General features: G+C 37.7%; 1 protein-coding gene across 2 annotated transcripts in view; it reads left to right on the top strand.

Annotated features, from left to right (window-relative positions):
• The window catches only part of WDR35 (WD repeat domain 35), a gene marked incomplete at its 5' end in the record, with an annotated part of 44,636 nt that overhangs the window by 30,664 nt on the left and 1,320 nt on the right, over positions 1-12,652 (top strand). For both annotated transcript variants that reach the window (XM_082481084.1, XM_082481085.1), the window contains 9 exons: positions 84-220; positions 2,549-2,752; positions 4,606-4,752; positions 6,450-6,582; positions 7,552-7,662; positions 8,788-8,952; positions 9,964-10,104; positions 10,922-11,078; positions 11,745-11,985. In XM_082481084.1, coding sequence (XP_082337210.1) covers positions 84-220; positions 2,549-2,752; positions 4,606-4,752; positions 6,450-6,582; positions 7,552-7,662; positions 8,788-8,952; positions 9,964-10,104; positions 10,922-11,078; positions 11,745-11,985 — 1,436 coding nt within the window. The remainder of the gene's footprint in view (positions 1-83; positions 221-2,548; positions 2,753-4,605; positions 4,753-6,449; positions 6,583-7,551; positions 7,663-8,787; positions 8,953-9,963; positions 10,105-10,921; positions 11,079-11,744; positions 11,986-12,652) is intronic.

Genomic DNA, 12,652 nt, shown 5'->3' with positions numbered 1-12,652 from the left:
CTTAATGATTTGAACAGTAGAACAGTTGGGTGAAAATAAAGGTGACATGGAATAAAATGATGTTTCTTTATCCATTATGTTAGAATCCTGAACATCCTAACAAAGATTACATCATCAATTTTGAGATCCGGTCATTACGAGACAGTCGAGCATTGATTGAAAAAGTTGGCATTGAGGAATCTTCACAATTCATAGAAGACAATCCACATCCCAGACTTTGGTAAAATCTCTTTATAAACCAACTATGTTTAAATTTGTGTTGTTTTGTATTCTTTTCCTGTTCAGACAGATCTAGTATTAAAGTACAAAACCAGAAATCAAAACCAGCCAAAGCAGTATACACTTTAAACAGAATCTTTTAAGAAAAAAAAAAAAAATAAGGTAACAGCGCTCAGCTACAATCTGGAGGGCTGCTATTCTGAGAATGTCTCTCCATTGGGCTGAATCGCCTCTGAAGGAGCATCACAGCGTTGAGGGAAGGCCCAAGGACAGCCTCGCAGTCCCCTGCTAGCCTGGCTTCCCACGTCTGTTGCAATTGGTGTGTTTGGGCAGTTTCGAGCTGTGTGGCGTTATGATTTCCCAGAATGCAAGAAAGTGAGTTTTCTGTTCCTGAGCTTTTGAGAATTCATGTTTTGGGAGATGTTAAGCAAGTGTTTAAGACTCCTCAGCAGCCATCTTAAAAAAGAACTTGGGGCCAGTGCTTCCTCAGGCTCCTAGTTCTTGAACCCCCAAAAAGTGGGCTGTTGTTAAATTGAAACTCTCTGATTTTATTAATGTCATAGTACGTAGAATGGAAGGCAATGCTGTGTGTGTCGCAGTAGTGGGTATAAAGGGCTCAGGACACCTTTTTGCTCTATGCTGCATTAGCCCCAAAATGGAGTGCTGCCTGCTTTTAGGGGCAAATCTAAAGGAAATGAAAAAGCTGGCAGAAAGCTAACTTTAAGTTGGTTAAACTAAAATTCAAATTGGTCATAAGTTGAGAGAGTATTTATTTATTTTTATATTTTCTATTGAACCTTGCTGACGAAGAGTTTAAAACCCAGTAAATGGAACAAATTAGACTGATAACAAGAGTAGCTGAATAACCTTGTAGCACTTTGAACAGGCCATAAAGGACAAAAATGAGAAGGACTGGGTACATTAATCGTGTTATCATGCAGCCTCTAAGAAGTAATCTGAGAAAAGGAGATGTTGGAATGTTTAAACTAAACATGGACTCATCTATTAAACTAAACTTGAAAAGCCTGCACAGCAAATATGTAAGAGTAAACCTGTGAAAACAGGAGTTCTGGAAATCTATTTAATGTACCATGTCATAAGGGCTGGAAGAGTAAATGCCTTAGTAGATAATTTAATGTCAAGGAAGTTTCTGCTGCTGACTTTTCAAGTTACTTGTTGAATGATGCCAATTCTCTTTAAGTCTCTGGAGATTGTTTCTGTCTGTACCTTTCTTTAGTAATTTTGGCTGTGTTTTGAAGCTGACTGATTTCTTGCAGTATTGGATGTTAAATTTGCCGTACTGTTTTTCTCTTAGTTTCATTGGTGTCAGTGATGAGCACTTGAGTTGAAGTGATACTAACCTTCTCAAATGGATTCAAAATTACTGAGTTGATAGTACCTAAGCATGGCTTATGGCACTGAATACAGTAATAATATTACTGGATTTGTCAGTGCCTTACTGCACTGACTTTGTTTCACAATGTCAATCAGCCAGTCTAAATTTACCTAGCCTTATTTTTGCAGAAAGTTCTAGAGCTTATTCAAGCACCTGATGGACATAGGTTGGCCTGAAAGTAAAAATTCTCTATTTGCAGAACTAACCAATGGGGCAGTACCACTACAAGGTTGACTTGGGTCTTTTTAGTCTGGAGAAGAGAAGACTGGGGGGGGCATCTTGTCAATGCTTACAAATACTTAAAGGGAGGGTGCCAGGGGGATGGGAACAGTCTTTTTTCAGTGGTGCCCAGTGATAGGACAAGAGGTAATGGGCACAAACTTGAACATAGGAAGTTCTATTTAAAGGAATAGAGGAACTTCTTTACTTTGAGGGTGGCAGAGCACTGTCACAGGCTGCCCAGAGAGGTTGTGGAGTTTCTGACTCTGGAGACATTCAAAACCCACCGGGATGCCATCCTGTGCAACTGCTGTAGGTGACCCTGCTCTGTCAGGGGGGTTGGACTAGATGATCTCCAGAGGTCCCTTCCAACCCTGACCATTCTGTGATTCTGTGAACTGCATTGAGACCAGCAACACATTTCACATAGGACAACTGTAATACTCAAACCTTGCCCATTTCTCCCAAGCCAGTGTCCATTTGAACAGGTGAACAAAAGAATATTAGCAATTATTTGAACATCTTTCCCTGAGCAAGTACTGGATAGATCACAGAATGTACTGGAGACAAACCTACAACTGAATTAAGATTAGTTAGTAAACAATACAATTTTAGTAACTTGAATGTCTTCTTTAAATAATGATAGTTAAATGGATCTTCATTTAATTTACTTTATAACTGCTTTTCCATCTATCACGTTTGTTTTTCACACAGGCGTCTCCTGGCTGAAGCTGCTCTTCAGAAGCTGGATCTGCAGACTGCTGAACAAGCTTTTGTACGTTGCAAAGATTATCAAGGTATTAAATTTGTGAAGCGTCTAGGCAACCTGCAGAGCGAGTCAATGAAGCAAGCAGAAGTGGCAGCCTATTTTAGCAGATTTGAAGAAGCTGAAAGAATGTATCTGGATATGGACAGAAGGTAATTGCATGGATCATCTCAGCAGCAAATAAAAAAGTCTGGAAAAAAAAATGCTTGCATTAATAAGGAATGGCTGTTTTAGCACTGAATACCCTTTACCAGTTTCTGGAAAGACAGAAAAGGATCAGATGGAGAGAATTTTGTTGTATCCATAGATAACCAATTCTATATGTAAACCAGCGCATTCCAAACAGTTTGCAAAACCTCAGCTGCTCTAGGTAGTGCTGCGTTTCATAGATGTTTTCGCAAGTATTTTGTCACTATTTCAACTGGAATTCCAAAAATACAAACAAACAATCTTAACTAATGTTTAATTTATGTAGTGTTGTTCTTAGCTAGTAGCCAAGTACACATTCTTTCCAATTACGTATACAAACAACATAGTTTTTAATGAACTGTAATCTCTGGAGAGAGGGGAAGGACTCTGGATGAAATTGTGGAAATGGAATTTTTGCTCAGGAAGGAAAACAAACAAAAGAAAATTAAAGTATTACTGGGAAATATAAATTAACACTCAGTAATTAGCTAGAGCACTGTACTGAAAAAGGATAATGAGAAATAATAAGCAGCAGTTGTACAATGTAGCCTGTAGGTGGTGGTCAAGCATGGAGAAGCATGAATCACTTATGCACATGTCAAATTTTTAACCTTTGATTAATGTGAGCCATTAAAAAAAGTGGGGAAGGACAGAGAAGAAAAAATTCTTTCATGCTGTAAGAATGAGGAACCTTCCTCTTCCCCAGTAAGGAGGAGGCAGGGAAGGCAGGAGCTGGGGAGAGATGTGCCTTAGAGCCTGTTAATGGAAAACTTTGTTGCATGCAATTAATTAGCCCATGAAAGCACGCTAGTTTGGAGAGGTGGATGACTGCCTCACAAGCACTTCAGTCACACTCCAACACCGATTTTTAGATATGGCATATTCCTTTCCACGTGGCCGAAGAGAAATTTTGCCGTTATAGGATTACATTTAATGGTTTCTTCAATGGTAGAGCATCTTACTCTCCAGCTAAAAGAATATGGGAATTCTGTATTGACCTTATGTGTCTCCTCACCACCAGAAAAATCTTGATAAGGATCTGCCACAAATCAGGCTTTTTCAAATACAATTTTGAATTTTGTAGATAGATGCTTTTATTTAGCTGACTGTACTGACTTGCTATTGCCTTCCTTAACTCACTTGTAAGTTTAGGGAATTTTTAGAAGAAGTGTATATATCTCTCCCATTTATTTTCTATGCACCTGCAGAAAAGAATTCTATGTTACTTTGTATAGAAGTAATTATATGGTAGAAAAAACATGCCAGAGACACGGCAGGTCATATGTATGCATGAATTATAAAAGGAGGACAGACTCAGAGCAGTCTTTCCTTTTATCCAAAGTCATCCTGAATCTGAAAGAGAAGTCTCTGAAACCCATTTTATTACACCTCAGTGCTTGCTTCTGTTGTTCATATTCTTTGCTCCTTCACCTTTCCCCTCATCTCTCTTCTGGTTTTAGCCTTTTGCAGCTGCTGCCATCTATTGTAGCAGTCAGCAGTGAAAGATAAAGAATGGCATACAGAGTAAGAGGAAACCTGAAGGAGACACTGTCCAACTTCTCACCAGCTGCTTATTTAACTGCTCACACAGCAGTGTGGCTCACAGGGAAGTGCATACGTACAGTATAACCTGTGAGCTCTCTGAGCATTTGCTTTTATTGAATACTGTTTTAATTGTAAACAAGCTATCCAGGATCATTGTGATACCTGCATTGTAGGTTATGAACATGAAAATACTTTTGGATGCTTTTCTCAAGATTTTTGTTAGCTATTTTATTGTCTTTGACTTTTTCCTGCTATTTTCTCTTTATGTTAGAGATCTTGCTATTGGGCTGCGGATAAAACTGGGAGATTGGTTTCGAGTATTGCAGCTATTGAAAACTGGCTCAGGTGATTCAGATGATGCCCTTCTTGAACAAGCGCACAATGCTATTGGAGATTATTTTGCAGACCGTCAGAAATGGTATGTCCTGTAGAGAACCTAGTAAGAAGGAAACTACAAAGGAAATGATAAAACTGATGACAAGACTTGATTTGTGAGGAGGGACGGACATCAGGAAAGTCAGGATGCAATATATATGCAATAATAAAGAAGGACATGGGCCTGCTGGAGCGTGTCCAGAGGAAAGCCACGAGGATGATCCAAGGACTAAAGCACCTCTCCTATGAGGAGAGGCTGAAAGAGTTGGGGCTGTTCAGCCTGGAGAAGAGAAGGGAGATCTTATTGCAGCCTTCCAGTACCTAAAGGGGGCCTACAGGAGAACTGGGGAAGGACTTTTTACTAGGGCATGTAGCGATAGGACGAGGGGGAATGGCTTTAAACTGGAAGAGGGCAGGTTCAGATTGAACATTAGGAAGAAGTTTTTCACTTTGAGGGTGGTAAGGCACTGGAACAGGTTGGCCAGAGAGGTTGTTGAGGCCCCATCCCTGGAGGTGTTCAAGGCCAGGCTGGACGTGGCCTTGGGCAACCTGGTCTAGTGGGAGGTGTCCCTGCCCATGTCAGGGTGGTTGGAACACGATGATCTTCAAAGTCCTTTCCAACCTAAACCATTCTATGATTCTATGATTTTGGAATGATGAGATTTAGCTTAGACCTTTATAGTTCCATCACTGTGTGTACCTTTAAAGAGAGAGCTGTTGATCAACTATCTAAAGAATGAAAGTGATAAAAATCTCAGTTTTGCTATAAGTCTTGTTTGCTTCAAAGGGGAGATGGGGGGCTGTGGGGGGTGGGGTGGTGGGGGAGAAATACCTATGCAGTTGTATTAGGCTATATAAAAATATAGAAATACATATAGAAAGTATTAAAGAAAAGTAGGAGAGAGTTGTTAAACATCAGCAAATTTCAAAATTAACCACAAACTTTCTAGAATGCTTAAACTAACAGATATTTGAAAAGGTCCAGAGTTCTCTCTGACTTGGATCTGTCTCCAGCTATTGCCCAAACTGGGCACTCAAGGAAGATTTTTAAGAACAGTGCTTGCATGTAATGGTTTATCTCTAGAACACATTTTGCAGTCAAGTACTTACTAAGCCAGAACTGATGTCTTCATAGCTAGTAACTTACAGATAAATTTTCTTCCATGCATTTTTCTTGTTGCCTTCTAAGCCCATGTAAACTTTCAGCATCCAGAACGCTGTGTCATAGAGTTCCACAGCTCCAGTATGTATTACAATTACCCAAATTATATTATCACAAGGAGCATGGGTCCCAAAGCAGTTGAAAACTTGTGATTAGATTTTAAAAGTTGATTTTTAGATGCTTTAGATAACTTTGGAGAATGGTCTTGGAGATCTTAATGCTTTTGTTTTAAAATATGGAGGCACAACGATAAAGCCCTTTTCTGAAAGTTTAGTTGTAAGTTGTTGTGCAGTATTTGCCGTGACCTGTGCAGATGTGGGAATACAGTTTTAAGGTTCCTTGACTTCCCAACCTTATGCTAGTCAGAGAATCAGTCTTGCTACTGCTTCAGTATCTCTGAAAATTAAAACGGTGCATTTCAGAAAAACAGTGAAATTCTAAGTACAGAAGCTCTCTCAAGCCAAGTTACCTATTTAAAATAATGTCGTTTTAAATTTACAAATGCAAAAGACTTGCACAATGAGAAGCTGCACTTGTGTTTATGTATCAGAAGCCACCACATTTTTTTTTCTTATTAGGTTAAATGCTGTACAGTATTATGTACAAGGACGAAACCAGGAACGTTTAGCTGAATGTTACTACATGCTAGAGGACTACCAAGGACTGGAGAATCTAGCTAACTCACTTCCAGAGAATAATAAATTGCTCCCTGTAAGCAAAAAGTACCTTTACTTTTCATTGTCTTATGCTCAGCTATTTATTCAAAATTTCCCATCTTGGGAGGGTTAAGAAAGAAAGAGGGAAAGAACGCAGTGTGTGACCTACTCACATAAATATGATGGTGTTACTTTGGTATTGATCTCCAGTACTGCTGTTGTTTTCATACTCCATCATTCCTCCTTTCCCTTACTGTCCAGGTTCCCCATAAAGACCTGATTATTCATCACGCTTTATGGCCACATGGCTAAGTCATCATTCACTGCTTCCACCCTCAAATTGTGGCATTTCTCTCTAAAATAGCTATGCTTCACTGAGAAGTCGCTCCTCATGGTTGAACACTTAGTTTAGCTTCCATTTTGTCATTTAGTCTACACTGTTTTTTTTTTTTTTGTCCCAAATTCTTCCTGATTGCTATCCCTGGTTTAACTTCTCATATGGTAGCTCTGGTGGGAACGTTAATGTACAATGAAAATCGAAGATACTCTGGTGAAAGGAGGGAAAGTAGGTGGTATAGCCTGAAATGACTTACTAAGCGATAACTAATTTAAAACTATGCTATGATTAATCCAAAATGCTTGAAAAATGCAAAACATGCTCATTTAATGTCATTTTCAGTTGTTTGAACAAAGCAAGACATAGCACTTTCTTTTTAACCTCTTCCTAATAGTGAAGTTTTGTGAAATACTCTAAATCGTAAGAACAGAGTCCTTATAGTATGATTTCACTTGAAAGAAAAATTTTTAAATAGCTTTTTAATTTAGAAGCAGTGTGTGGAAGTAGCACAATGTTCTAAAGATTTACAACAGGGTGTGGTGTCTTCACAGAATCCATGAAGCAAACAACCCCCTTCCCCCAACTTCTTGGAATTAAATTAAACAAGAATATAATAGCATTGCAGCTGCTATGCAACATATTAAAAACCTCAAAGTGAATTTAACACGATGCTGATGCTTTTTGCAGGATATAGCTTATATGTTTGTAAGAGTGGGGATGTGTGAACAAGCTGTGTCAGCCTTTCTGAAATGCAATCGACCAAAGGATGCGGTAGATACCTGCGTACATCTCAACCAGGTGAAACAGCATTAGATAATCAGCTTTACCGGTACCAATTTAACAGTGAGATTTCTATCCTAATGCCCAGTTAAATACAAATCCTTGTGAAGTGTCTGATGATTCGTCATGATTTCTGGAAAAGTCATACTTCAGTGCTTAAGCCAGTTATCTGAAATTAGAATTAGACCATTGAAGGGACAAAGCTATATGCAGCAGTGCTACTTCTGCGTGTGCGTGTGGTAGGCATGCTCAGCATATAGACATTTGTGGCCATTGTAGAGCCGGGCTGTGCTGCCTCCTGATGGATGGGGAAGAAGGCTGGAGAGCTTCTGGCTGCTCATTTTCCACATCCCCCTCCTTCCTTGTACAGATGCAAATGTATTTGTGGGTGCGTTAGGATGTAGCTGGAAAAGAACTGATCTGAAAAATGATCTATATGTTTACAGCTAGAGCTGTTCCCCAGTATGGTTTACCTGTGCAAATGTCTGTGTCAGCACAAGTAAGACAGAAACTGAGCATGGCTATAAGGAGCTTGATGTATGGGAATGGCAGGACTGGCTAGTGCTGTCTTTATGTGAACAATTTCATAATTTATGTATCTGAAGGGCTATTAGGTATAAGATTCAGCTAAGTTTCTCAGTCCTGCCAAACTTTTGATCTGGGAGCAAACACAGTAGCCAAACTGTTGAAGATGAGGAAAATTCACCGACAAAATAAGGTGTATAGAAGGTTAAGTAAAGTGTTATTGTTTGTGCCTTAAGCTTATGAGCTGGAAGTCCTCTTTTACGCATGCTTTTGAGAGTCTGGGTTTTAGTAATATCAGAAGTGTTGAAATCCACGTGTCTAGCTATGAGCAGCAATGAAATGATTTTGCAAGTCTTTTACCAAAGCAGAAGCAACTGCTTTGTATGTGGTTTTGGACAGAGGTCCAGCATTTATTTCACAGGCCTGCTGTATCACATGATTGGCAATGATGTTAGCATTTGTATTCTCTTGCTTTTTACTTTAATTTTATAGTAGCCTGGTTCTAAATGGTGGTGAAGTATTGCACACAAATGTTGCAGACTATTTGTGGATAACCAGCTTGTTCTGAGAATGTATTTGAAAAAAATGAGGTTTGTAATTGTCTGCTTTCATTTCTAGTGGAATAAAGCTGTGGAGCTGGCTAAAGATCACAATATGAAAGAGATTGGATCCTTGTTAGCCAGATATGCAAGTCATTTGCTGGAAAAGAATAAAATCCTTGATGCTATAGAACTCTATCGTAAAGCCAATTATTTCTTTGAAGCTGCTAAGCTCATGTTCAAGGTATTGCAAATTTTATTTTTACGTCAAATAACTGGGGTTTTGGACTAGCTGTTATTAATTCCATGCTACTTTGATTTTCTTGGGGTTATTTTAGTGTTAACAATGTCCAAGCAATAAGCAGATGTCATTATACAGCGTACTGGAAAGATGAATCCAGCTCCTGAGTTCAGGTATCTGAAACAGTTATCCTGGATGACTCTGTAGCCAGCAGAGGGGAGACTGTCAGGACAGAAGTCACCAGATGTATTGTGAGACTTTCACTTCAGAATAAGATGAACTGCACCTCAGAAAAGGTCCCATTGCCCTGCATTGCCTAGTAAAGCAGTATAGCAGACTGGCCTGGCTGCAATGTCCACATTATTTTATAAGTTGTGTGGATTAATCTCCTTTATTTTTAAAAATAGCAACATCATTAACTAGAAGTTAAGTTTTGGTATTCTTTAATTGGTACCTTCAATTAGAAACTGCTGTGGTGGGCTTTTAAGGTAAAGATGTTGCTTAGATTTGGTTTGGCTGCAGGGATTTCTGTACATAGCTTATAAAGTCCGTAAGAGTGATTTGTAATTTTTACAGCAAATATTTATAGTAAAATATATATATATATATATATATGTTATTTTCAAAAGCCATTCTTCTTTTCTGGGAAAACCACCAGGCCTTATTGAAAGCTATGTATTTCTTAAACTTCAGTGTTTAAAAATCACTATTTTTTAGTTTATTTTTATATTAACTCAATAGACTTATACATGGTTACACTGATTTATCCTTCCCAAGAATCTGGCTTTATAAACGTTAGCTAAATAAATATAGAATAATGTGAATTCCTCACTTTGACATTTTCATTTATAGCTCTGTTTGCAGTCTAAATTATTACATTCAAATGCAGAATCGTTTTTTGGCATGATTTCCTAGGTTTGTACAAGCATGCAATTGTCCAAGAGAATTAAGTGACTCTTCTAATATTTTTTTTTTTTTAAATCTACATTAAATTCCTTGGTTTTGTTTCTTAAGATTGCAGATGAAGAGGCAAAGAAAAGGACAAAGCCTTTGCGAGTTAAAAAGCTTTATGTATTATCAGCCTTACTTATAGAACAGTGCCATGAACAAATGCAAAATGCACAAAGGGGAAAAGTTAAAGGAAAAAGTTCAGAGGTAGAGTGTGTTTTTTCTTTTTTTTTTTTTATTTTTTTTATTATTTTTTCCGAATTCTGGTGTGTGCTACCTAGTCAGAATAAATAAAGCTATCTTCATATGAGGCTATTATGTCTTTTTAATAATGCTTTTTCTTGCTAGGAGCAAAGCTTTCCTTAAAGCAAGTCTTCCAGGAAAACATACTGTTTAAACTATTATTTTAAAACATTTAGATCATGTGTATTAATACATACTTTGCTTCCTCGGTTTAATATGTTTTTCTTAATGTTTTCACTATAACAATGAAAATCATACTAAGAAGCTCTAGATTTTTTTTTTTCCTGCGAGACTTTCACTTTCCTGTCATTTAGGAGTAAGTATCAATCCCAAAGAGAGATCTGTGATTAGATTAAGTTATTTTGGCTGTAATTTAGCATGGTGATGGCTCCAGATATGGGGGAAGCAAATGGAAGAATTTTTTTTTCAGCTGACACTTTCATCTTCATATGCACAAATGAAATAGTTTAAACAAAGTTTTAAGAGATCTGGTGTTGAAATGCAATGTTAATCCAAACTATGAACCAGTCTGCAGATGTGGACAGAATATATTTGTACACATGTATATGATATTTATCTTTGAAAATATGCACCACATGTTCTGCCTATGCACTGTATAAAATATCTAACAATGTTCACTTTAGGTCCACGTATTTATATTTTCCCTAGTTAACACAGAGTGGTATAATCAGCAAGTACAGAAAAGTTCTTTTCATATATCCTAATTTCCCGTTGTATCTGTTCTGTATAAAAATTGCTTGTGATACTGCTTTGTTTTCAGACTGCTTCAGCTTTGGCTGGTTTGCTAGAAGAAGATGTTCTTTCTTCAACTAATCGCTTTGCAGACAATGCCTGGCGAGGAGCCGAGGCATATCACTTTTTCATACTTGCACAAAGACAGCTCTATAAAGGTTCTGTAGATGCAGCACTTAAAACAGGTACGACTTCATTTGTAACCCTGTAAAGAAACTGTTCTAATCTTACACACCTGCACAGCACATAATTTTATTTATAGCTGGCACATTTTTCTATTCTTGCTAGATTCATGGAATTTAAAACAAAACCGTATAATGAATTGAATGTGGCTGTAGTTAACATACCTGGAAAGTATTTTCTTGGAGACAATGCAAATCTAACTTAGCAAATATTAACTGGTTAAATTGGACAATCTCTGTAGATGTTCTGTTGTCTGTTTTGTTTCTTTAAATTATATGGCATGCCTGAATTCGTATCACACCTCCCTGTAGAGCTTCATAAAAAAAATTGTGGAAGTTAGAGAAGCAAATAGTGCCCTGTACTTTGTCCAAGTAATTAACGTCCATTTCAACTACTTCTAACATGTTGTAGAAAAGAAAAGAAAAAGTGTCTCAAAACGATGCTTTCATTTCCTAGTCAAATCTCCGTATTTTTACTTATTTTTAAAAGGTGTTGAACCACCCATGCGTCACAGTCATGTCAATGAAAAGACATTAGTTCAATGTCAAGACTGTGTCCAATTTGTAAGATTAATACTGTCTACTAGCAGCAAATATTTCATACAGATGCTTGCAGTTCTCAGAAGACAAGTAATAATTTCCTTGGAATTTTTTCTTTTCATTTCTTAGCTCTTCATTTGCGAGATTATGAAGACATTATCCCTGCAGTGGAAATCTATTCCCTTTTGGCTCTCTGTGCATGTGCAAACAGAGCATTTGATATTTGTTCAAAAGCTTTTGTTAAACTAGAGTCCTTGGAAGCTCTTAGGCCAGAGCAGAGGCAACAGTATGAAGACCTTGCTCTAGAGATATTCACAAGACATTGTCTGAGGTATAACAAAAAATCTGATCTGGATGATGTTCTTGAGAGGTGGGTTTATATTTATATGATACCGTAATAATATTAGTGTGTTTTTTCTGCTATTCTTTGTATTTTGGGTTTTAGCAGGTTTTGTTGGACCGAGTTAATTAGGTGCTTTGCTGCTTAAACCAAATATGGGGCAAGAATGACGCAGGTGTTGTCCAGTTTGCAGAAGGGGTAATACAACACAATTTTATTTGGGACAATAGACACTGACTATTCCAGGAACTGGGTATAAAGATGTAACTTCATCTTAATTTGAAATGCATGTTGGCAGAGCACAGGAGCTTTAGGACCTTTGATAAGGTGTCATGTGCCATTAAAGTAATATTGTTACTGTTTGCATCACCAGTGTGGTGTGATTCAAATGTCAACTAGTGAATGTTTTACCATTATTAACCAGTAAGTCCCTAGTGTTTAGTGAATTACTTAAATCTACATGGTGTGAGAAGATGAATATGTCAAGTGAAAGAATTAGAATATGAAGGGAGCACTCAAGGGGGTAAGTCCTTGGAGCGGCTGTAGCCACAATGGTGTCTTTTGACACATTTCCTGCTAACAGCATGGAATTTGAGAGTATGGAAATTGACTGTGAATCAATTTTCTTTTTAATGAATAGGATTTTAACCTGTCTGGTTTGATTTTACTGTGCAGATGTACTGAATCTCACTAGTGG

This window comes from Vanellus vanellus, assembly GCF_965231255.1.
Source record: "Vanellus vanellus genome assembly, chromosome: 3".
NCBI lineage: Eukaryota > Metazoa > Chordata > Aves > Charadriiformes > Charadriidae > Vanellus > Vanellus vanellus.
Note: the sequence above shows the minus strand (reverse complement) of the source record. Positions and strands in the feature narration are given on the sequence as shown.